Source organism: Equus przewalskii, chromosome 20, assembly GCF_037783145.1.
Source record: "Equus przewalskii isolate Varuska chromosome 20, EquPr2, whole genome shotgun sequence".
Taxonomy (NCBI): domain Eukaryota; kingdom Metazoa; phylum Chordata; class Mammalia; order Perissodactyla; family Equidae; genus Equus; species Equus przewalskii.
Window position 1 is genome coordinate 27,659,288 of NC_091850.1, and position 26,109 is coordinate 27,685,396.

The window sequence follows — 26,109 nt, forward strand, 5'->3', positions numbered from 1 at the left end:
TTTGAGGCTTCTTTCCATATTGAGCTCCTAGAATTGCTCAAGACAGATATACATCTCAATGTCCATTCCCCTCCCTCAAGATTATGAGAATCTGTACAAGACCAATAATTGCTGAATAAAGTTTCCAAATACCTAAAGTACTTGGTAATAGGCTAAGAATCTGTTTCTTATTTACTTATAATACAGTCTAATAGCTGTAGGTAAGAAAATGTAAGCACAATTTTAGTGAAGGGTATGTACCAATCTTTTGAGTGGTTCAATAATGAAAGGACAAAATTTGTTCATAAAAATGTACTTTTTATTTCATTAAAAAAAAAAACCGGCCAATATCCCTCCCCCTCATGCAAACAGCTCTCATATGAGATTCTTCAGATTTTACGTTTTTTCCATTCTGGCTCATTCTTTGTTTCCTCATCATCAGATTCAACTTGGGCAAACATGGTTTTGGGCTGAGTCCTAAAAGAAAGTTAAAGAGAAGAGGAAAAATTTAGTCGACATGTGTTTATTAGATTAGACTTTGCTCCTTTCATCAAGTGGAAGCACATTTGGGGAATCAATCACATCTCAATTATTAAATATCAATCATTGAACTTCTGGCAAAGAAAAGGAAAATAGAAATTTAATTATGTTCAAGACAAGAGCCAAAGATTCTTTTAAAGATTTTCACTCTGTGGCAGACTATGTGTGCTGTCCTTTCCTTCAATAAAATAAAATAAAAAAAAAGTATCAAATTCAGTGGAATCACATAGAACCACCCTCCACATCAAACTCAAGCTCACCAGGACCGTTTGGGAGGCCAAATTATAGTCGCCACGCAAGAATCTACATGATCTTTATTTATAGCTCTCTGGGCTGTTCCTAGATGTAAGCAGTCCAAATATATGTGATTATGGTGCACATGAATAGGAGAATTTGAGTTAATAGTTTTCTTATCCAATGAGTTTAAAATACTAGATAACACATATAGTAATTTGAGTACTGCTAGAAAAAATAAAAAAACAAAACAAACAAATGAACATTCCCTCCATCCCAACACCCAGATCCATGCCTGGAAATGTCAAGCATTTTAGGAATCGTCATTGAGTATCATTGCTGTAATACTGGCACAAAGTACATCAAGCAATCTTTGTATTAGGACTTTCTGTGCTTTGTAAACATACCTGGTTCAATGACATTCCTTTTTACACCATTCACACAGAAAATAATTCCAAGAAAATGTCAAATGGTTATAATTCATACTCTTTTTGGTCATGCTACTGTTGATTTCCTTTTAAAAACCACTCTGTCACATTATGAGGAAACATTAAAGCATAATACTGAAGATGATATATTTTAGCTTACATCTCTATTTAGAGTTCAATTCATTGTGTCAAGGTAATTCGAGAATGGTAAAAATAATGACAATAACTCCTTTTATTTGCCAAGTGAAAACAAGGTTAAAAGCTTCTATTACTTCTTGCTGTTTCTTCGTTATCCTGAGGAAGAAGTAGAAAGCATCCACATCATGCTGATGATGTTCCAGTGCGAGCCGTGTCCTAGAATTCCTCCAGCATAAGTTAGTTATAACTCCTGTCTCTCCACTTATCTCACACACCTATCTAGAGCCCAGGCTGTCCCCATATCCAATCCAATTGGTTAAACTTGTTGTCACTTTAAGACACTTAGGACATCAACAAACACACCATAGCTCTAACATTTCCAAAAGCAACTGCAGATTTTCATAGGTCGTGAGTTGCTGAATTACTAGAAAGCAGGACCACTGGCTTTCTAACATGCTATAACAAGGCAATTGGTGCTCATTACATATTTCATCTTCTCGCAAAGATGTTGGCCACTTAGATATGGACAAACCCATACAGGAACAAAATTGTCTGGTTTAAAAAATCCTTTAAATTAGATATTTAATCTCTAAGGGGGAAAAAAAGAAACATGGTCTTCTAAAGATATCCAGCAGTGCTTCATAAGACACCAGCTCATCAATGTTAGCTGCAAAGAGGTTTATGTACTAAGAAGTTGTAATGCTGCTTTTTTGGATATAAAAAAGAAGAAACTGATGACAGATTACAGGAAGGAAACCCAGAGCTTGAAAAGGCTATTTCATTTGAGTGGTTACTCTTTTATATTCCACTAACTTCCAAAAGTATTTTTAGCAGGTTGATGGCTAACACTAAAGGGCAGAGAATCAGTGGAACTATTCAACAAGGGGCAGAAAGAGAGTAATGATTGCAAAGAGGCATGGGAGAACATTTTGGGGGATGAAGTATTCTACAATCTTGATTGAAGTGGTGACTACACAGGTGTAGATATTCGTCAAGACTTGAAATGGACGCGTTTTGTATTTTTATTATATATAAATTATATCTCAATAAAATTGACCTATAAAGAAAATCAAAACAAAATAAATGAGTAGGAGATCAAGAACCAAGGAACAAAAAAGTACGGAACTGAGTATAAAACTTAGCACCGAATTTCCTAGCAGCCAAGACAAAAGAAAAGAAAAATATCAGTCTTTCAAAGGAGATAGCTTTCCCCCTTGACTAGCATTGAACTAGTAAATTTTTCACTGAGTAAATTTTTACATCAGGGTTACTTAGATTGTCACGTTCAATCACCAGACCCCAACAGTCCCCTCATCCTTTGCAGGTATTTTACCTTCGGCGACATCAACTTGTTTGGAAGGTGGAGCGGTCCTCTTTGTGAAACTCCATGAAATTTATTTTAAATTCCACTTTTGAACTAACAACAATGTTGCCAGCAAAATAGCTATATTATGCCTATGCAACATCAAATCATGACACTTGGCTTTCCAATAGCCATGCTCTCCTTCCCCAAATTGCCAAAATCAAGGCATAAATCAGCATCCAAATTTTCCCAGTATGGCAGCTCCTCAAAAAATTAAAAATAGATTTATCATGTGATCTAGCAATTCCACTTCTGAGTATACGCTCAAAAGAACTGAAAATAGAGTCTTACAGAGATATTTGTACATCCATGGAAGCAAGCTAAGTGTCCATGGATGGATGAATGGATAAACAAAAAGGTGGTATATACAGACAATGGACTATTATTCAGCCTTAAAAAGAAAGGGGGTTCTGAAAAATGCTACCTGGATGAACCTTGAGGACATTATGCTAAGTGAAATAGGCCAGTGACAAAAAGACAAATACTGTGTAATTCCACTTACACGAGGTACATGGAGTAGTCAATTTCATGAGGGAAAGGAGAATGGTGGTTGCCAGGAGGTAGGCAGAGGGGGAAATGAGCTGTTGTATAATGGGTATAGAGTGTTAGTTTTGCAAGATAAAAAGAGTTCTGGAGATTGATTGCACAACAATGTGATTGCACTTAACACTACTGAAATGTACACTTAAAATGGTTAAGATGGTAAATTTTGTTACGTGTATTTTAAACAATTACAATTAACAAAAAAAAACCTAGGTTCTTGTATTTAGTCATAAGGAAGAATGGAAAAACCCTTTTCCTGGGATAGAAAGGGTCTTAGCCTCCAACGTGGGGCCATCCCAGAGCAATGCTTCTCAAACCATCTATGGTGCAAGGCCAGTCTTTGTTTTCTAATTTCCAATCCCTTGCAGACAAATATTATATTTCTAGAAAAATAAAAAGAGTACCAAAATCCAAATCTAAATTTTTGTTAGTCCAATTTTTGCAGTCCAGTTTTGTTGGACTACACTGTGAATAACACCTGCTGGGAGCTCCATCCCTCCCCTACTTTGGGAAAGAAAGGAGTAAAGCAGGGCTCCGAAACCAGGCTGTGGAGTAAAAATTTGTCTTCTTAAATAAAACTTTTATACAGGGTGAGCTTCCGCCAATTGTAGGAAAACATTTCCCATATCTGGAGAAGTGGGCCCTGTATCATGCTACTGAAGACCTGGTGAAGGAATGGAGTTTGACGTTGCATTTTCACAGGCCCCTTTAAGGAGCAGTCTTTAATTCCCGGGAGTTAGGTACAGGGAGGTGAAGGGAGACGTGGCCCACAGAAAGAAGTTTCCCTCATTCCAATCCATCCTGCCTCCAAAACCAACATTCTTACTACATAGTTCAGAACCTTCCATAAGAGCTCTGCATTGTCTGCTGAATAAAGACTAGGTTCTTCAAAAAAGATTGGCTTCAGCACACTAATATCTCTAGCTAGCCTCAGGAATGCCAGTGTTTTATAGAAGCAAAGAGAGAATTACAGCTTTAAATCTTGCAGCTATTCTTTCTCTTCAGCAATTTTTATCTTTGAATTTATGTCCAGCAGTCATTCTTTTGAAAGTCTCTGGAAATCCATATATGAGGAAGACAAAAAAATTCAATTCAGGATTATCTAGGGCATTTAAAATGGATTTCTTTAGTCACCACTTTTCAAGACAATGAGGAACAGAAATGATTAGGCAACCACTAAGCAGAGTTAGGAAGAGAACCAGGAGATTTCTTCCCCGGGAGGTGGCCTAATTTGCCCTTGGCATAGAAAACTACTATAAAATAAATCAACAATGTCAAGTAGGAGTAAAATGACATGTGCAAAAAGATAAAATGTTAACAGATTTGAAAACACTTCAAGCTGGTGCAGAAATTCCTACTCTTAAAACCAATGGGAAGCTAACAGATAAACAACAACAAAAACCCTCTAAGTCTCTATTAACATTGTCACTGGCCACAAAAATGGATTTCTTTCTGCGCTGCTTGAAGAAATGGAATCTGTAAACATAGACTCTCGTGGATGCTTCCGTAAGGAAGAGGAGGACAAACCAATGGGCACAAAGGCATGGCAGCAACTCAGGAAATACACCCATCAATAAATAACGTGCAAGAAATATATTCCACCGCTTCAAGAAAGCGTTTCCATTGCCCACCCATTTTCGTCTTCTATTTAATCAGTTCCTCCAGAATTCTCTACCTCCTTTGTCAAGAAACAGGAAGGTGTCAACTCAATTTACAGTCTCATGGCAGATTTATCTCCGTTGCCCAAAACAAAAGACTATAAAAGGATTGACGTGAAGAAGAAGGGGGTAAGGGGAACATTCCATCAGCCAAAGGTAATCATCAATGTGGGTGTTCAACAGGTTAAGGGATAAGGTAAGTCTCACTGAGAACCAGTAGAGTACCCACCTTACTGAAATCAGCTTCATCCACACTATTTTACTAGTTGATGGCCCACACTTACCCATTTTTCTAAGTATTAATTGAAAGCTTAAACTTACAGGGGCCCACCCAGTGGCAGAGCGGTTAAGTTTGTGTGCTCCGCTTCGATGGCCCAGGGTTCATGGGTTCAGCTCCCAGGTACGGACCTACGCACCGCGTACCAAGCCATGCTATGGCAGGCATAGAGGAAGATGGGCACAGATGTTAGCTCAGGGCCAATCTTCCTCAGCAAAAAGAGGAGGATTGGTGACAGATGTCAGCTCAGGGCTAATCTTCCTCAAAAAAAAAGAATTTGAAAGGAAAGAAAAAAAAACTTACAGAAGGCTGATGTGAAACTTGCATTTTGCAGTTTGATTAACTTACTTGGTGAATAGGAAACATTTTTCACCTGACTGTATATGTCAACTTGTTTACTAGAGTTACTAAGAAAAGGACAGCAGACTAGATATCAACAGTTATTACTGCGAGCCATTAAATAAACTAATCAGAGGAGGGCTGAAGGGTTTTTTATTTTAGCTTCAGTAAATTCTGCATTTGCTAACAGTTAATATTTCATGAAGCAAATATAAAAGCCTAAGAAAACGTCTTTCTCAAATCTACAAATTCTAATGTACTGATACTTTGTGCTGACTAATTTTCCCCTTGGAACATTTTTTAAACTGAATTCTCAAGTTATTTGTAGAAAGTGAGTCCTTTCAAACAACTATGTGTATAGAAAAAAAAACAGAAGGCCAACAGAAACCGAATCCCACCTTCAGTGTTTCCACCCAGAAGAATTTTGTGTAGAACAGTCAGTAAATAATAAAGAGTCCCCCTGCAAGCTTCTAAAAGGGCATTTTAGGGGGTGCATTGTTTGTGCAAGAGATTCAAAGTGTCAGCGGAGCTGTCCTTTCTCTTCTGACCAAGCTCTAACGCGGGCCTTCTAAACTCCTCCCCTCGTGCTCAGGCCAGAATGAAGTCCCCAAATGTTTGCAGCTGCAATGCAAAATCCACAGCTCAAAGTCTTTCTTAATTATGCATATTCTCCTGATATGATTCATTCAAAAAGCATAAAGCGAGCTCCAGGGTAATAGAATGAGTATGAAGGGAAATCACTTGTAATATTTAGTCATCAGTATGTGAGTATAAACCACAAGCTTTTTTGGCTCAGGGCCCATTGTTTATTATGAAGGAAACCCTCAAAGCCAAAGTCAACTATAGCCATGACTTGACAATCTGACACACTTGTTAACCCTGTGAGAATGAACATGGTCCAGATGAACTCTGACCCAGTCATCACAATTGCAGAATTATTAAGATTAAATAAAGAACTTGACCAAAGGTTCCACTTGAAATGGTCCCTTCTTTCTGGTGAACAACTAATCAAAGATAATTTTTTTTTTTTAATATTAGGGACACAGAAGAAGATGAGAGGCAATAAGATGTTTCTAGATAAAGAATGTTCTATTTTCTTCAGGAAATGAACACATAATATTTTGGAAAAGAGACAAACGTATCTCAGACTCATTAAAAAGGACACACTAACTCATAAGGCTACTGCGAGATTCGAAGATTGAGTGAAGGGGAGAAAGGGACATATCTGAAACCTGCGGAAACGGGAAACAAAAAACAAAAAAGAGAGAGGAAAAAAATGAAGAAGAACTGTCTAAAATCACCATTAGCTACCTCACCACCAAGTGGGTAAACAAGTCAGAATGATTAAATCTTTGAGGAGCCCACAGGCCTGAGGCAGCCCAGGATCATCAATGCCCTCTCTAAGTTCACATTTATAAAATATATAACTGTGTGCCACAATTTCCACTCAAAAACGTGTGAAAACTGGGCATTAGTGCAGCCCTACTCTCTTACTTCACAGATGGGGAAATAGTCTCAGGGAAGGTAAGCGAATCTCAGCAGGAACTAAACCCCCGGACTTCCGACTCCGCCTGCCGTGCTTCCGCCCTGCCTGCTGGCTCACACAGTCGTCCCTCAGCTTCGCTATTACTCCCATAGCTACTATCAGTTGCATTGTGGTGCGAAGCAGTACACTGCAGTAGTCAAAAGCAGAGGCCTGACTCTGAAGCCAGACCGCCTGTGTTGAAATCCCAACTCAGCTACCTGCGTGGCTTTGGTCAAGTTATAAGCCTCAATTTCTTCATTTGTAAAATGGAGACAATAATATCACTTACCTCATAGGAGGATTAAATGAATAATACATATAAAGTTTTTAAACAAGCCTGGCATGGTCTAAGTGTAATAAAAGTGTCATCGTTATTATAAACCTTGCTTTGACTCTTACGTGTTCCTCACTTCATATAGCAGGTAAATTTTCAAAAAGTTGTATGTGGAATATATTTGATAAAATAATTTATATATTAAATACAACATAGCAGCTTGCTATTTTTTAAAAACTCCTGGAGGAAGAAATACTTTTGTTATGTAAATACTCTGTCTTCAGTATGAATCTCTACAATCAAAATAATCTATTCTGTACCTTTGTATTTTCTTAAGGGCGAATCACTTGTGGTTTATGTTCAATAGCTACTTTTGTATTATTATCAAACATTACTATACAAAATAATCACCTAGGGAACTTCTCAAGATGCAGATTCCCAGCCCCAATCTTGCAGAGTCTAATTGAGTCTGGCTGGGGTGAAATCTAGAAATTTGCATTTTTAACCTTCCCACTCCCTCCCTCCACTCTGACACAGGCAGTCCACAAACCACTTTGAGAGACACTGGCCTTTCCACAGGAATATGGTGATCAGTGAGGATCAGTCACCTTGAAGTATAACTCAAGAAAAAAGTTTTATTTATCTCTGTGGGTTTATGTGTCTTCCCAACACAAATAATATATAAACCTTTACTCAATCAAAGAAGGACCTCTTTCAATATTGCCTACTAACTCAACATGGCTTTAAATGGATCCTTTATGGAGGGGAATGATATTTTAACACACATACACACATATCCATGTATCCTGTATCAGACAAGACATGCACACTGAAAATTAAATTGACTGAAACAGCAATAATGGCAGCTTATCTGGCAAGAAAACGGGCATGGCTGACAGAGCTGTCAGGCTGTCAGCCTACTGGCCAGGGTCCAGGCTCCCACACACATCTACCCCAGTCAGATATGTAAACTAATAGCCTTCTGGATCTATATCCTGCCCACTCCCCAGCCAGCTCCTTTCGCCTCCCTCCAGCAACATCTTTTAACAAGAAACTGTAATCGAATCTGCCCATGTGTGGCTGAACAAGAGTCTTCTGTGATCCTGCTGTGTTTTAAACTTTCATGGCTATTACACTGCCAGTGCCAGAAATGAAACTTAAAACTCAATTGATAAATGTAACGTGTTCAAAGACTCTGTTACCATCACTGGAGAATAAAGGTGAGTATATGTCACGTGCAAGTGGGCAAATTTGTGTAATGTCTACTTGTGCTTTTCTGTGATAAAGCAAGATACAGTAAATCTTCATTTCATCACTGACAGAAGTCAATTGCAGTGAAGAAAAACAACCAGACACACATTCTCAATTACAGTGACCTTTATGAAAAGATCCTTTAAATATTAGCTTCCCTTCAAACACTTCGCCACTTGGCAGTAAACAGTATACTCTAGCAGGTGAACATGGGAGAAATAGCACTGCAATTCTGGCTAACAAATTACATGCCACAGACAGTGCCATGAACTTAGTTAGTATGCAATAAATGTAAGGTGACAAAATTGGGTAGAAGGAAAGAGATGGGAGCAAAAGGGAGCGGCAGAAAGGTGTATATTAAGAGAGATCACAGTCCTCTGAAAAGCTCATTAGATTAGGCATCAAGAGAAATGAAGTCTAGTTCCAGTTGCAACCATTGTTAATTGTAAATCTTGATGCCGAAGTCTCCTCATATGTAAGGAGACGATACGACAATGTCCGTTCCACCCACTTTGCAGAGCCACCATTAAGCTAGCACATTATTCAATTGTAAATATAAACAAATCACCTCCAGTGCAGGAAAATATCATCAGGCAATAGTCACCAAGGAACAAAACCCATTTCCACTTCAATTAATTCTATTTAAAGAAAGTTGAAAATCTGGAAGAATGATTTTCCAAGAAAATATTAATTACCAAGCAGACTCAAAAGAGTCAGAAAATCCAAACAGACTATTTACCACGAAGGGATGGAAAAGAAGGAGGAAAATTAACGAATTACTACTCACCCTCCTCGCCACAAAAGCACCAGGCTTTGACAGATTCACAGGGGCATCTATCAAATCTTTACAAAGTAGATTTAATGGTATAAAACAGTTCGAGAATATGCATAGAAAAGAAAAGCATACAGAATTTTTACAAAGCCAGCCTGGCACTGACAAAGACTAAACCATAACCATGCGAGGGTCGTACCAAAGATGCAAGGATGATTCGATCTTAAGAAATTCAGTAATATAATTGATCATTTTCATTGATCAAAGTAGAACAACCATATGGTCACTTCCACAGAGATACGAGAAAGGAATTCAGTAAAATTCAGCATCTACTTCAGATGAACACGCCTCTGGTCTTTGTGTGGTGTTCGCTCTGCATGGGATGCTCCCCCCTGGATATCCGCATGGCTCACTCCCTCATTCACTCAGGTCACAGATCACTCAGCAGAGGTTCTCCCCTGATCACTATATCTACAAATAGCACCCTTTTAACCCCCTGGTTACTCTATGTCCCCTATTTTAGTTTTCTTCTTTTCACTTGCTACCATCTAACATTTATGGATTTGTTTATTGTCTGTCTCTGTCAACTAGAATATAAGCTCGATAAAAACTGCTGTATCCCCACAACCTAGAACAGTATCTGACACATAGTAGGTGTTCAATAAACCTTTGTTGAATGAATAAATAAAATAAAATAAGATGGATTCTTCCTTAACATCTTGTACATGTGTTTTCAAAAGGTATCATGTCTTACTGGGAAATACCATTAAACTGAACAATATGAAACCACTGACATTTGACTTTTTTCACCTACAAAAAAGGCAATTACGTATGTTTCAACCTAATGGAGTCACTCCTGTTAAAGTTTGAGGTGATAAAAGGATGTGATTACTGATATTATTTAATATTGTTCTGGCAGTACTAGTCAATACAATTAGATAAGATAAAGAAAGAGCAGGCATAAAAATTGGAAAAAAAAGAGGTAAATTTAACATTATTTGCATATGATATAATTTTATGCCTGAATACCCCAAGCAAATTGAGTAAAAAATCATTTAAACAGTAGGAAAATACAGTAAATAGATATGAAACAAATACCCATATATAAATTAATAATACATGTATATATATAAACACATAGCATTCCCATATACAATGGAGTTATAAATTCAGCAGAAGAAATGATCCTATTTACAAGAGCACAAAAAGATAAAATAACTAGAAATAAACTTAAAAGGAAATGTAGATCTATATGAAGAAAACTCACAAATACTACCGAGGGATAAAGAGACGTGACTAAACAGAAAAGACATACCCTTTTCTTGGTTTAAAAGAAGCAATGTTATAAAACTCTATATAAATTAACATATACATATAACTCAATTTCAACAAAAATAGCACCAAGAATTTTTTGGGGGGAGAGGTTACCAGATAACTTAGAGTAAGGTTACAGAAACCTGCAAGAATAGATAGAAAAATTCTGATAAGAAGACTAAGGAGAGCAGGCAGCCCTCCAATACTGAAAACCATTTGGTATCGATACTTGACTAGATCAATTAACGGAACAGAACAGAAAGCCCAGAAACTGGCTAAAATTCACGTGAGTGCAGTACATATAATAAAGATATAATTTCAATTCAATGAGGAAAATTAGATTACCCAATAAAACAGTTTAACAGCAACTGGCTAACCAACTAGGAAAGACTAAATTGGAGTTCTACGGTGGTAGGCTGAAAAATGGCCCCCCAAAATACCCACCTTAAATCCCTGGAACCTGTGAATACTGTAGAATTTGGAAAAAAAGGTCTTTGCAGATGTGATTAAGGATCTGAAAGTGAGGAATTAATTCTAGATTATCTCAAGTGGGCCCTAAATGACATCACAGGTATCCTATAAGAGAGAAGAGGAGAAGACCAACACAAAGGAGAAGGCGACGCCAAGACTAAGCAGAGACTGGAGTAACACGGCTACAAGCCGAGCAGGCAGGCAACCTCCAGAAGCTGGAAGAGGCATGGAATGAATTTTCCCCTAGAGCCCCATGTGGAGTGCGGCTCTGGCTGCCACCTTAATTTCGGACTTTGGCCTTCCAGAACTGTAAAAGGATCAATTTCTGCTTTTCAAGCCACCAAGTTTTTGGTAATTTGTTATGGTGGCCCCAAGCAACTAATACACCCACCTCACTCCTGTCACTAAAACAATTCCAGTGAATCAAAGATTTAACTCTAAAAAATTTTTTTAAAAAGTATTAAATGGAAAGATGGGAGAATTTAAAGAATAATCTTGGAGAGTGGAGGCTTTCCTAACTAAAATAAAACCCAAGAAAGAAAAATTTCTAAATCTGACTACATTAAATTTTTTTCACACATGGGAAAAATGTCATAAACAAAGTAAAATAAAAATGACTGACTGGGACCAACATCTGTAATACATGACACACAAAGGGTTAAGCTCTTTAATATAAAGCACTCTTACAAACCAATAGGAAAAGGACCCATCAACTGATAGATAAATGGGCACAAGACATAAGTAGAAAAGTTCACAGGAAACAAAGGCTTTTAACATATGAAAACATGCTTAAAAGATGTAAAAATGTAAGCGTAAACTACAATGCAATACAAGTTTTCACCTATGAGTTTGGCAAAGATAAAAGGAACCATCTCTCAGCAAGGATGAGGGAGGGGCCGATACACTGGAGAAGTTGATTAAAAGGTCTCTTTAGAGGAAAATTCAGCACCATTTATACAAATTTAAAATGCAAATACCCGTTGACTTGGCAATTCTATTTCCACAAGTTTTGTACATGTGGGCAAATAAGTACGCCCAAAGATATTAATTTCAGTATTTATGAAAGCAAAAGACTGAAAACTATGTAAATATCCTTCAATAAGGTATTTTAGAAAAGTATAACATATCCATTGAATGGAAAATATCAAGAAAGCATAAAGAATGAGCTAGATATGGATGGACGAATCTGGTCCAATCTTCGAAGTAAAAAACAAAGTAAAAAACCAACAAAATAACACAAACAAAAACCAGCTTGTAAAACATGCTATATACCTGTGCTTTTAAACAATGAACGCATGTACATACGTATCTGTTCGTTTATGCAAGGACTCTCTCTCTCGGAGGAAATACAGGAATGTGTGGGTGGTGGGCATCCCTCAGTAGTAGAATGAAGGAACCGGGGGCCAAAGGGAAAGAAAGGCTTTTGAATTTCCACTGTCTACCCTTTAGCACTGCTGGATTTGTTTTTGCACTGTGTGCATGTATTACTTAAAATTTCCAACATAAAAAATTGAAGTTTGATCTTTTATCAAAATAATTAGTTGTTAGAAGTTAGAACAATAACCTGGAAATTCTAAGGCCAGGTTCTTGGCCTGGGCTCTAGCAATGACTTGCTATCCAGCAGGTTCTAAAAGTTATCTTCTTAGTGTCTCATTTTCTTCAGTGGTAAGATAGATCTTTGGCACCTTCCTATGAATTATATATTGTTAATATCAATCAAAAATCAGTAAACTGTATGATGTCAATATTTATGGAGACACCTCAATGATTCGCTTTGTGTGTAAACATACACACATCGATTTGGAGCAGTTTGCTATCAAAATGATTCTTGCTATGTATAGCAAATTTTAAACCATGGGTCTGTTTACTCTTCTCTCCTCAGCTAATTTTTGGTATGTTTCTAAACAAGTTTTTTGAAGTATAAAAGAATCCCTAATAATAATAGAAAACACTCCATTAAAAACAGAAGTGTCAACAGAGGCATAGTTTATAAGCTTATCTGGCTGCCAATGATGAGTTGACATACATTAGTTTATATACACACAAATTCTATACAAATGAAGGCTATAAATGCATACTATTTAGCTGGCCAGCCTTGATATGACCCTCTTAGCTGTTGTAATATTATCCAATTAATTGTTCAGAGATGTTCCATCTGTACTGTCTGGTTACTAACATATACTGTGAACAACCACCACTGACAATACACAGTTCAGCTAAGCCTGTTCTGCTACAACGTGCAGAGCAGAGGATGCAGTGATCCCCACAGAATGCCCTCAAATCCCTCTAGCATCTATGTGTGAGGTGCTTTCACTCACAACAGCAGCACCTATCTCTCTTTGTCAGAAGGCTGTTGGCAGGTTGCTAAAGCCCTGGAGAGCCGCAAGAGCCTGGCACTGTCTTCCCAAACCCCATCTCCAGCCATTACCAATGAGCAACAGATACTGGAGTGTAAGTACTCCAGCTACTGTGCCTCTGACCAGGGTCTCCAGGGTGGCTCTGTGGGACTGAACCAAAGTGACCCTTCCTGGAACTTTGCTTGATACTGTACCCTTGCTCGGCTTCATTACACTTCTCCACTCCTGTACTGGTTTTCTTTGGGAACACTTCCTAATAAATCACCTTTATGAGAATCTTTATCTCAGCATCTGTTTCTAAGGAACCCAAGCTAAGACAATGTTTTTTCTTTTATGCAAAGAAGTTCATAGCAGATAGGGGACTGACATCAGTAAACACGTAAGCTGAGTTGGTACATAAGTGATTTTTTCCAGCATATTAATGTTTTGAAAAGCGATCAGGGTGCAGCTTTCTCATAATTGAAAACTTTAGCAATACATAAAGACATCAAGAAAAAAGTGAATACACTTCCAACAATACAAAAATATACATGCACAAATTCATTCAGTGTAGCATTGTTAGTACCTGTAAAATACTGGGAACAACCTAAATAACAATAGAGAAGAGAATGGTTGAATAAAGTATGGTACATCCATACAATGGAGCACCATGCAGCTATCAAAAAGAATGAGAATGAGCTCTGTGAACTCATATAGAGTGATTTCCAGGGCATATTGCTAAGTGAAAAACAGCAAAGCCCAAAAGAGTATTTATACCATGCAGCCCTTCATGTAAGAAAGGAGCAGATATAAGAAAATACGTTTCTGCTCATTTGTGCAAAAGAAGACAAACCAGAAAATAGAGACTGGTTACCTATAGGGGTGAGTAGGAAAAGGACTGAAAGAATGGGGGGCTGCTGGAATGGGGTGGCAGGGATAAAGAAGGTGTGGCACTCCTCTGAGTATATCTCTTTTAAAGTTCTGACTCCTAGCACTACAAGAATAGTTCACATACCCCACACACACCCTAAAAAAAACCCCAGAATATGCGAGAAACCCCAAAGAGAATACAAACACTAACAAATGACCCTAACTGCACTTCAAATGAATAACATAATCACACTGACAGGAGTGGAGAAGAAAAGATCTAAGCCAAGTAAGTTTGGAAAACAATATCTTGACTAGATAGATACTGTAAGGCTAAAAAAGACAAAAAGAACTGTACACAAACGCTGTACTCTACTTAGGGAAAGTATTTCTCACAGTGGGGTCAGCAATTCTGAAACTACTTTATGTGTAGACCAGAACTGAACAAATAAGTAAATCTATTGCAGATAACGAGAGCTGGTTTTCTCACCACTGGAGAAAGAAGTTACAAATACGGAAAGGGGAAAGGGGAAATGAACTCTGCGCTACAGGACTGCAATGAGAGGCACCAGTTTAAACTCATGATTTTTAAAATATAAATATGTACGCGTGTGTATGCGTAGGTTAGTATACATACATCTATTTCTGAGCTTTGTCAGTTGAGAGGACCTAGAAGAAGCGACATTTTAGTAGCAATGAGCACTTCTAGCACCAACTTCTTGGTTTCTAAACATCATTCTCCAAGAAAAGGAACCAGAATTCCTTGGAGAAGTGATTGGTTCTAGGACTGGGACCAAAAAAACCCAGAAAGATGAGCCTGGAACATTTTGTGGTGCCAGAAAGTAAGGAAGTGCTCAAAAAAATACAGGGACTTGTTGAAAGAAGACAGGAGCCGTTCTGAAGGGGATTCCACAGGCCAAAGCTGGAACAACGTGAGCAACAGACTAAATAATGATAGCATTGGATTTTAACCCATAGAATAAAGTATTTTAAAGTCCATACTGATATAAAAAAATACTTGAAAAATAAATAAATGTGGGAGACAAGACAATTCTTCCTTTCAGTAGAATTCCAATTAATAAATGTAGAAGAAAAGAGGGAAACAGAAAATCACCATTAGGCAAACGCCACACTAATAACCATTGCAGGCAAATCTACCCATGGATGATAAAATTAGAAAGCAGAAGCGTAAGGAGAGAGAGAATTTGCATAGTCTTAAAATATCACTCCCAAGAAATTTATTAACTCAAAATGGAATGACAGAAACTTTACAGTGGAGAAACTTGGCAGACACCACCTTAACCAAGGGATCAAAGTTAGTGACATGAGACACAGTGACACGAAGCTCCTGATAAGATGCACTGAGAATGATACATCATTCCTGTATTATTTTTGCCAAAAATGCAAAGTTTCATTACAATCATGAAAAAATATCAAACAAACCCAAACTGAGAGAAAGTGTACAAAACAACAAGCCAGTGTTCACTGAAAGCATCAAGCTCATGAAAGACAAGAAAGACTGAGAAACTATTATGACTGGAGAAGACTAAGGAGAAGTAACAACTAAATGCAATGTGGGACCATGGATAGGATCCCGGAACAGAGAAAGCAGAAAAACAGGAAAATCAGATAAGCTTAGTTAACAGTATTATACTACTGTTAATTTCATGGCATTGCTAATTAATTGTACCATGGTTATGTAAAGTCTTAACATTAGGGGACTAAGTAAAGTGTAAAGCCTCCCTAACTAAGATAATGCATATAGGCAGTAATTTCCCTTTTTTCCCTCAAAGATTGGCACCTGAGCTAACAACTGTTGCCAATCTTCTTTTTTTTTCCCCCTGCTTTATCTCCCCAAATCCTTCCAGTACATAGTTGTATATATTTTAGCTGTGGGTCCTTCTAGTTGTGGTATGTGGGACACTGCCTCAGCATGGCCTGATGAGTGGTGCCACGTCCATGCCCAGGATCCGAACCAGTGAAACCCTGAGCCGTCGAAGCAGAGCGCGCAAACTTAACCACTCGGCCACAGGGCCGGCGCTCCTCTTTTTTTTAATCATAGGTAGAGTGGGCTTCACATAATGGGTTTATACTAGGCTATAACTCTGATGGAACTGGTCTGGTTCAAAAATTCACCATTTTAAAGTTCTAAGATACAAACAAATGCCTAGGTTTCAGGACCTATGAGTACCTGGTCTGTTTTTCATGCTCAAGAGTAAAACAAGAAGTGGAGAAGTTAGAACCTCAAAGTGGCCATTGTTGTGTTCTTCCCATTCACCAAACACAATAATTTTTCTATTTTAAAAGGCTGTCTCCTTACTTGGAATATGCTGGAGAAACCCAATATGGGTTGTCTTCAGCTGCTTTGGCATGCCGCAAAATGGCTTCCCGGGGATTGCTGTCATCGGTCTTGTCCAAAGCAATGTTCTTCACGATGTATGACGACAGAGTACCCCCATGGGTTCCAACCCGGCCGCCTCGACCTGTTCCAAAGGAAAGAAACCACAAATCAGAAACAGAACGTGCATGGCAATATATAAGTATACCTTGTGTGCACTGTACTGTCAGATTGACAAGGGTGAGAATCCCTCAGTGCTGGCTTCCAAGGTGGCCTGTTAAGTGAATGACAAAATGGGGCCAGAGCTTTACTTTGGTTTACCCAATTTTTGTCTTTCCCCATGGAATCAAGGTTTTGAGCACTCTAGGGCTTCTTCAAACTTTGGTTTGAAGCACACAAATCTTAAGAGTATTTGAGTATTGTTCTTTCAGCTGTCATTTATGATAATCACAACCAGAGTAGGAAATCACCAAACCTCAATTTCCCCATAACATTTTTACATAGAAAAAGACATTTTTTGTTATGTCTTAGTTGCTTAATTTACATAATGATACCAATGTAGGAAGAATTACAAATACTTTGCCATGTATATGCCTTAAAAAAATTCCTCAGGCATGAACATTTGAAATTCAATTAGTAAATATAACCAATATTCATCAGATGCTATTTTAGTTTTAAACAAACATATCTTAGGGCTTGTCAGCTTCCAGGTACCTTGTAGGAGAGAAAACAAATAAGCTGAACACACCGATTCACATTATTTTACTGTACTATAATTGCTCTAGTAGACAGGAAGCTCCACAAGGGCATAGATTTATTTCCTACTTGATCCCCAACAGCCAGCCTGGTGTCCAGTACTCAAAAAAATGTATGACTTTTTAGGAGGATTTAAAAAAAAAAAAACGTAAGGATCAGCGCCGGTGACCTAGTGGTTAAGTTCAGTGCACTCCACTTTGGTTCCCAGGCGCAGACCTACACCACTCTCGTCTGTCAGTGGGTGGCCATGCTGTGGCGGCAGCTCATGCACAAAAAGAGGAAGATTGGCAACACAGGTTTGCTCAGGGTGAATCTTCCTCAGGTAAAAACCCAAAAAACACGAAAAGCCAAATAGCACTAAAAGTTAATTTTATAAATCAAGATAACAAGAGACTAAATAAAGCAGGAAATAATTAATTGCCAAAGAATTTGTGTGGTCAGTAACTACTGTAGCACTTAAAAGGGAGGCAAGAGCTCTTCAGGCAGAGGTGGTTGAGGGGGTTGTCCTTAGGAAGAGATGGAGCCAATTTAAGAAAGCTCAGAAGACAGAGAAGGTTATTTTCAATAAGAATGGTTTAAGTACAAAAGCACAGAAAGACAAAAGCTCCCTGGGCATTTAGGGGCAGGAGTGAACCAAAAGTAGAACAGAAATAAGGTGTAAAGCTCAAGAGTGGGTTAGAGGCAGACTGTAGAGAACTTCAAATCTCCGGAAATGCAACTGGACAGTGGGAAGCTTATGCAGATTTAGGAGTAGTAGCAATATGAAAGCTGGAGGAGTTGGGAATAAAAGCTGTGTGTAAGATGAATGGAAGTAGGGTGGGGAGGAAAAAGAGTAACTTGAAATAAGGTTAGAAGAGTTTTTCAGTAATCCAGGTAAGAATATTATTTAGGAACTTTGATTAGGATGGGTGGCAGAGGAAGTGAAAAAAGAAAAATTGAGATTGGTATGTGAAATGTTTTCAATGCTGAAGGGGTGGGCCGAATAGATGTAGGTCCAAAACTCAGGTTCACAGGAATTAACAAGTCAAAAGCTATAGGCTTGTGAGCCTAGGACAAACGGAAACCACACAGGTGATAACAGAAAATGGGACTCTAATAAAGGTATGTGCTGCACAATAGCCAATGCTGTCTTACTTTCTTCTGGTATTTACTTTCCTAAAAACTCTAAGGACTTCATTCATCTTCTAGGGAAAGTGGGCAGCTCCATTTTATCAACACAGAACTAAATGATGGCCACTTTCTGCCTTTTGTGAAACCTAATCCAGCCTGGATTCTGGTCAAAGTATCCAATGTTGTATATTAAGCCAACATTGAGAGCAGGGGTTTTAACACTGGGTTCCCAGGAGCCCCACAGTTCCACCAACATCACTAAAGGGCTCAAGTTAGAGACTGAACAGAAGGTGCTCCAGGTTCCCTCTGTACTTCAGCACAGCAGCTCCATTTTATCTATTTTATGCACTGGGATTCCACACCAGATCCCTAAGCAAGAAGTTCTGATGCTAAAAAGAAAATATTTGAAAACCCCTATTTAGTAAAATCTTTCTGAAGACAAAGAGGCACCCAGGCCCAAAAGATCTTCCCAATTCTCTATCAATTGCCCCACCCTGCCGCCAACCCCCTTTGCAGGTCACGAGCTACAGCACAGTCACCTGGGCCTGCTACAGGAGGCTCGGGTTTGTGAGACTTCAGGGGATCCAGTCGGTCCTTCTCCAGCTGTTTCCTTGTACTTCGTTGGCGGGGCTCACGGAACATAGGCAGGGCATGAGCTACAAAAAGTCACATTTGAAAAATTTCATTATGATAATAACCCTTCCATCCAAAAACATAGCTAGAGCATGACTAACTGAAAGAAGAAATGGAAGTCACGATGACAGCCTTCATCTAATAATAAAAGACAGTCTTACTGTAACCAATTAGCCAATTTTGTTTGAGACCAGACTCATTGTTCACCTCTCCTGGCAACTAATGGCACTGAGGAAATCCTGTCAAATACCGTCATGGAAACATCAGTGAGGCTCGCCATCTCCCAAACCATGGGTAGCAGTTGAACTTAATTTCTGCAGTTTTGAAAAGAAACACTTAACGGGGCTGCCTCTAATTTTTTCTTACAAGACCCAAATGTGAATAATACCAACAGCTTGCCTATCAGCCCTGAAGTTTACTCAGATGCCTCATAAACACTGGAATCACTTCACACATTTCTGAAATGTGACCACCTCTCAGGAGGAGACAACACTGAGTAACCGGAAGGGAGGAGCACTTATCCCACTGAAACTGGGATAAAGCTTGCCTGGAATGCACGGGGGTGCCTCAATCTCCTGACAGGGTGACTTGATGGGGAATTATCCCTACTCCTCCATGGTGGACAAAACAAAAGAACGAAAATCAAAGTAATATTTGTCCAATTGCTGTTGGTTGTTTACTTAATCTTGGAATTAAATTTCAGAATATAAAAGAGTATACAAACTTAAAAGGAACACAGTGTGATATTTTGGGAGAGAGGGAGAAGATTATTGGGGGAAGAATTAAGTATCTTTTTTTGACCAAAAAAAGTACTAGAATAATTTCTTTGGATGCTTACACACAGACTAAAACCTCCTTTAAAAGAGAAGGCTTCTTCCAGGGGACTTGGGGAGGGAAAGGTTTAAAGGGAATTTATAATATGAATAACAGAAATGTCTCTAACACCTCAAAAACGCTTCCAGTATCCCCCACCTTCTACCCCTACTGCCAGTCTGGGCCAGGACCATATCACTCATCAGTGAAACATGACTGCCTTGGGTTTCTCTGCCTGAGAAACACAGCCACACGTCACTCTGTCAGGCAACATGACACAACAGTATTTTTAGGAGGGGGAAAAATAGCTTTTCACTTCAAACGACTGGAGGAATTTAAGTAGGCCGCATGTAATTACATGAGCTAGACTGGTTATGACACCGACTTTAACACTTCTACTCTTGAAAAAAGTGCCATGGGATCTCTTTACCGACCATAAGCTTCAAGGGACTTGGTCTTATAGGAGACCCACCTCCAGGGAGAAAACCCAGCAGTACAGCGCCCCCTGGGCTTTAGACTGAGACTGATCAAGTCCATAGGGGCATCTGCTAATGACAATTGCTATCACATGCAAGAGTTCCCTCCTAGCTGCTACCTGTCTGAGATGTGGCTCTGGGAAACAAAAAGCTGCCAGACTAACGAGGTTGTGTGACATACCCAAGAAAAGCTGCTCTGTCTGAATAAGATTTCTGATCACACCCCAGGTAGTTAATTTTATATCTAAATGTCTCGGGATCACGCGGTCACAGAATATCAGAGGGAGCTGGAGGAGACCCTTCGCTAGTCTCCTTACTCTCCTGATAAAGTTCAGTTGTTCAACATCACACTGCCAGTCAGAGGTGGAACTGGACAAATCCACGTCTCCTGATTCCAAGCCCTGCACTCCTTCTTGTTTATTCTTAGAACAGATTGCTATTCTTTAAAAGGCTGCTATGGAGTAATGCATTAGGCTCAAATAGGCTTTTCCCTTTGGGGTTGAAAGTTACACAAAATAACCCTGTCTCTGTGATGAGTGACAGAAGCTAACGGGGTTAGCTGTTACATGACTCGCGGTCCTATCCACGTGAACGGGATATTTTGTAATATATGCCTGAACTCTGAGGGCTTTTTCTGTCTTTAAAGCCATGAGATCAACTGCACACTAGAATAGAAGGGAGATCTATGACGGAGAGACCATGCTGACAACTTACGGGTGATGATGTAGTCCTGGGTTAGAGTCTCAGCTTGTTTTGCCTTCCGTTGGGTTTTAACCACGCATAATTTTGCTCCCCTGAGGAGGGGTAAAAGGAAATTATTTTCTTTACTTGGTCTTAGAAACAGAAAGTCTATGTCAAAAGCATTATATATTTTCAGGAACATACTCTGTGCACACCCTCTTACCAAGTCCTTGACTTTCTAAAGGATGGCAACAGATGGAGCTCTCAGTGATAAGAGATTAAATGTATGGGAAAGTGAGTCTGTTAGTCAGTGGTTACTACTGAGCAAAAGGGTTGGACCGGTAACTGGGCAGCAGAAAGTTAGTTTAAAAAATCTACAGAAATAATTTAAAATTAAGATCTTAAAGAGAATCAACCTTTTCACCCTAAGGGTCACAGGGTTCAAATTGTAGTTTATGTCTCAGATGAAAGCAACCTGGGTGGTCTACACCCCAAGTGGCATTTGTCCACATCTCAAATATAAGAGCACAAGTGGCTGGAACTGAGTCCTTGGCAGTGTTGCCAACTGGCTACAGCCTGACAATGTGTGGGATTAACCAAAAGTGTGCTTAGAACAATTCACTTCTCCTTAGCAATGACGAGCTATCTCTTTCAGGAGGAACAACTACAAATAGGCAAATTTCTTAAAAGTAAAGACTCTAAAGATAGTGCCCTCTAAACGGGTGCTATCAAATGGGGTTCACTGTTTTTTCAAGTGGAACAGACTCCCTCTCATCCAAATTATATTAGCACTTTCGATTCCTTTATTAAAAAGCAAACAAAATCCTATTGTTCTTAAATACCTCAGTACATAACTTCATTTTATAGGACACGGGTTCCAACTCTAATCCAGAAAGTTCTGAAGGAAGACAAGACTGTCTGTTTCTATTCAGAGCCAAATTATAGTCAATGAATTAACAGAGTATGGGTTTCCTTTCCCCAAAAAGGATGTGGGGCCTCAAAACAGGTTTGTCAGGAAGGAACCCCAGTGAATTTAGCATGTGAATTTTAATATTAGCTAACCAAGGCTTACTCTAAAGAAACAGCTCATCAGTCACTGTACCTTAACAGCGGGAAACAAAACCATCCTTTTTTGGGTGGTAACACAAGTCCACATTTGTGCCCAAGGAAACTGGAAATATCTGAGGGACCAACTGAGCCTCTAGCGAAGTTCTGGACCTTTGAAACACATTGGTGTGCTTTACCCTGGCATTTGAGGTGAGCATGGGGTTAAAGGGGCAAGTATTTGTGCTGTCCCCTTCTGCTGGCAGAGAACAACCCTGCCAAACATGCAATTGGTACCTGATAAAAGCCCAAACAGAAAGGGAACAAAATGGACTAGCTGGTCCCATTTCCTGTAAGTGGCTAGTTCCCTGCTTGTTAATCCCTTACATGCATCACTGCTAATGCCACCATCCAGGGTGGTATGCAAAGTGAGCAGGCCCTCCCCACCCCCTTGCACTCGACATTTCAGCTAAAGAACTGCAAATCCCCAGGAAACTTTCACTTTGAATTTTGTGTAGATCAAGGGCAATACCCAAAGCCTCTCTAAAGCACAATACTAGAAGTTTGAGGCTTTACTCTGTGCCAGCTGCAGCTTCTAAAAGGGTGGATCCCCATCAAAGGGGGAAATAAATAAGAGCAGGGGTGAAAAAAAAGTCCTCCCCCCAGTTGTTGTCATCCATCTAAAACAGGCAATACGTATGAAATACCTCTGACTCTTGTTGGGGTCATAATAGACTTTAGCCAATCCGTTTCCAGTTCCCACCATGATCTGGTTCAGCTTTGGGTGCCACAGGCAGCGGACAACACTCTGAAAAGGAAAGGCACAGTAATCAACCAAAGAGGCCAAATAAAAATGGAAAATGCCTGCTGGTACTTTGGTGGCTAATTTACTAAACTGAATATCATCCTGATGGTTACCTGTAACTTTTAGGACATTTTCTTCTAAACTACAAGGTCATGTTCCTAGGTTAAGTTCTGTTCCATCACTATTATCTGTGTGATTATCCTGTAAAAATAAAAAAGATGCTCCCTTCCTGACATCCCTCCTCTCCTTTCCTAACAGCTTTGAAACCACAAAGTTAGGCTTTCCCAGCTCCATTGCCTTGCGAGGCTGGCATCTTGGAATGCTGAACCCACATAATACAGTTCTGCTTACCACTGAAGCAGCTTTGGATTCAGTGTTTCATGCTTTTACACACACAATATGTCCCTCTGGACAGCAGATTGAGGCCAGGTGGTTATTGTTTTTACTTCACAAAGATCCAAATCTCATAAAGCTTTTTAAGGAACAACACATATTTGCAGGCACTGAATAATATGTCCCTATCTATGAGATAAACCAGCAGGACAACAGCAGAAGTAAAACAGAGATACGGAATACAAATACTTGACATTAACCTGAATGAAACGCTGTTTAAGAGAAGGGTCACTGAAAGTTATGATCCTTTGAATTCATTACTGGTGAGAAAAATAAGTGGTGCTCTGGGGTCAGAAAGAACCACAACTTCTCAGTGAGAACTGCAACCTGTTTCTAATTTTTGTCTGCAGTAAGAGGGCAGAGGCGGGGGCATAGCAGGGATAGTATTAAGGAGAAAAAAGATGAAGCTGAGGTTGGTGGGCAGAAACACCATGTGCAATGCTGCAGATCCCGCTCTGATAGAACAAGAGACGAGGGGAAACATTAATTTAATGTTTATTAAGAACCTATCACGTGCCAAGCAATGTACAAGGATTAAGGGGAAAAAGGCTACAATTAGATATTGCCATTTTACATTCTAATAGTAAAATCAAAATCATGGAATCTGTCTCCCCAGTCTACCTTGGGCTGAACTTCTTTGGTTTCTTCTCCCTAACCAGCCCACTCTTTTGTTAAGATAGAATATCTGGGAATCTCTGCAGTCCCTTTTGAGAGAAATTCTGGCTCCCACCTGACTGGCAAAAAATACGCGTCAAGTTAAAGGGCTACAAATCCTTCTCTGAGATTCCTGAGGAAGTAAGGAAGAAATGTAAGTCTTCAGGACTTCTAATTCGTGTCTGACAAGACTCTAGAAGAGTGGTTCCTAGGCTCTGCACCACTAAAGAGATGCACCACTAAAGATGTTCTACTGAGAAAATCAAATCAGAGAGGCTATGTTTTCCCTGTTGATAGGGGAAAAATTATACTAAAAGGGCAGGTTTTCAAAATTTTAGGATTTCTTTCCACAATTTTTCTTAAATCTGTGGTGCCCGCTACCCAATGTCTGCTGGCAAGTGCTAAAAGATGATAATACATATATAATAATGAGTGAATATTAACAGAAAAACTTGAAAATAGTAAATCATATACAGTTTGACATTTTGGGGGGTTGTCATTGTTTTGTTCATATGTTCAAGGAACGTACTTTATAATGCATCTGTATAAAAAGTCACATTTTCTCCTAATAAAACCGTGCCTGGTTGGTAAGATGGAATTAAGTATATCAATAGTTTATGGTCTGTAAAGTTCAGCCTGACTTCCAGGTGCACCACCACTGAGATTAATTTGAGAACCATGCTTAGACCACTGGAAATTTCCAGATGGTCACAGCCAGGTATGTGGAAACATGAGAAGAGTCACAAACATATTTCATAAACCCTATCTAGAATAAATCCATCCAAGCCAATACTCATCTCCTACAAGACTCTGCTTAAATGTCATTGCTACCCAGACCACCCTATTTAAAATTGTACCCACAACTCCCCTTACTCTGCTTTTTCTTTTTTTATAGCATGTATCACCTTTTAACATAATATATAATTTATTGTTAATTGTGTTTCTTGTCAGCCTCCCCCACTAAAACGTATGTTCCACATAGGCAGAGATCTTGGTCTGACTTACGTGGCAATATATCCCAAGTGCCCAGATTAGTGTCTGGTGCTCAATAAATGTTTCCTGAAGAAATGAACTAAAAGTTACAGTTCACCCAAGCCTAAATGGATCGCTTTGCTAAGTGGAGTTGGAGACAATTTTTAAGTTAAATCATTGCTATCTATGAGGAATAATTTTATTTCTCCAGATCATTATTATACTCAAGTATCCTACAAATGCAGTAAGGTTAGCTCCCTCCTAATGTGGTCTTAAAAAGAGGGATATGCATGAACCAGTGAGCAAAAGAAGATAGTGAGGGGGCTTTCAAGGGCCTTCAGAAATCTCAGCCACCCACACATGGCTCCAGGACAATCTTAAGGACATAGCATTAAATTTATTTCTCTTCCTTGGTTCTCTAGAGGTCTGGCTAAGCAATCTAAGATTACTGGTTCTCAAATATGTTTTCAAGTGAGCAGGGTGCAGAATTGGAAAAGATCCACAGCGTAGCCCTGGTAAATTCCAAGACACCCAGCCAAACAGGCAGTTTCCAGGGGCAGCGGGTTACTGTTACTCTCTCCCTCTACGCTGAGGGTGTAAATGTTAGAGAGAGGCAATCGTCCAGGCCAACAGACCAATGTCTGATTGCTTTCCAGGGAGTCCAAGCTCAGGGCACTGTACCTCTGTTCCTGTTCACATCCTTTACCCTCTAGAGCTCTTAGACACGCACACGGCTGGTCAGTATAAGCTCTTAAGGAGAAGCACATTTACTCCTCTTTTCACACGGAAGCAAAGAGAAGGCAAATAAGACCCCTTGAACTAAACAGTCATTCCAGAGCTCCATCCACTGTGGCAATGAGTCACGAAAGCAGCCAATGAGGGCTCTGTGAGCAGTCTGACTTAGACAGAGGATACTTAAGGCTCAATTACCCTAAGACTGGTTATTAATCAAATACTACAGGGATTCCAAAACATGGAATGAAGAAACAGAATTCAAAGTCGAAGGTGGGTGGGCCTTTTTTGTTTATTAATATTTATTGTGTGTGTTTAGCTAACCTTTGTAAACTTTGCAGCTAATGCGGCTCCACACTTTGTCCTGTCAAGGAAATGCATCTTATAGCAGAG

At 39.2% G+C, this 26,109-nt stretch overlaps 1 protein-coding gene across 2 annotated transcripts in view; it reads right to left on the reverse strand.

Annotated features, from left to right (window-relative positions):
• Positions 1-276: 276 nt before the first annotated feature.
• WDR70 (WD repeat domain 70) overlaps positions 277-26,109 on the reverse strand; it is a 284,509-nt gene continuing 258,676 nt past the window's right edge. For both annotated transcript variants that reach the window (XM_008518461.2, XM_070586984.1), the window contains exons 14-18: positions 22,868-22,968; positions 21,150-21,229; positions 19,053-19,169; positions 16,630-16,792; positions 277-456 (exon numbers count right to left, since the gene is read on the reverse strand). In XM_008518461.2, the coding sequence (XP_008516683.1) occupies positions 369-456; positions 16,630-16,792; positions 19,053-19,169; positions 21,150-21,229; positions 22,868-22,968 (549 nt within the window). In that variant the 3' untranslated portion in view covers positions 277-368. The remainder of the gene's footprint in view (positions 457-16,629; positions 16,793-19,052; positions 19,170-21,149; positions 21,230-22,867; positions 22,969-26,109) is intronic.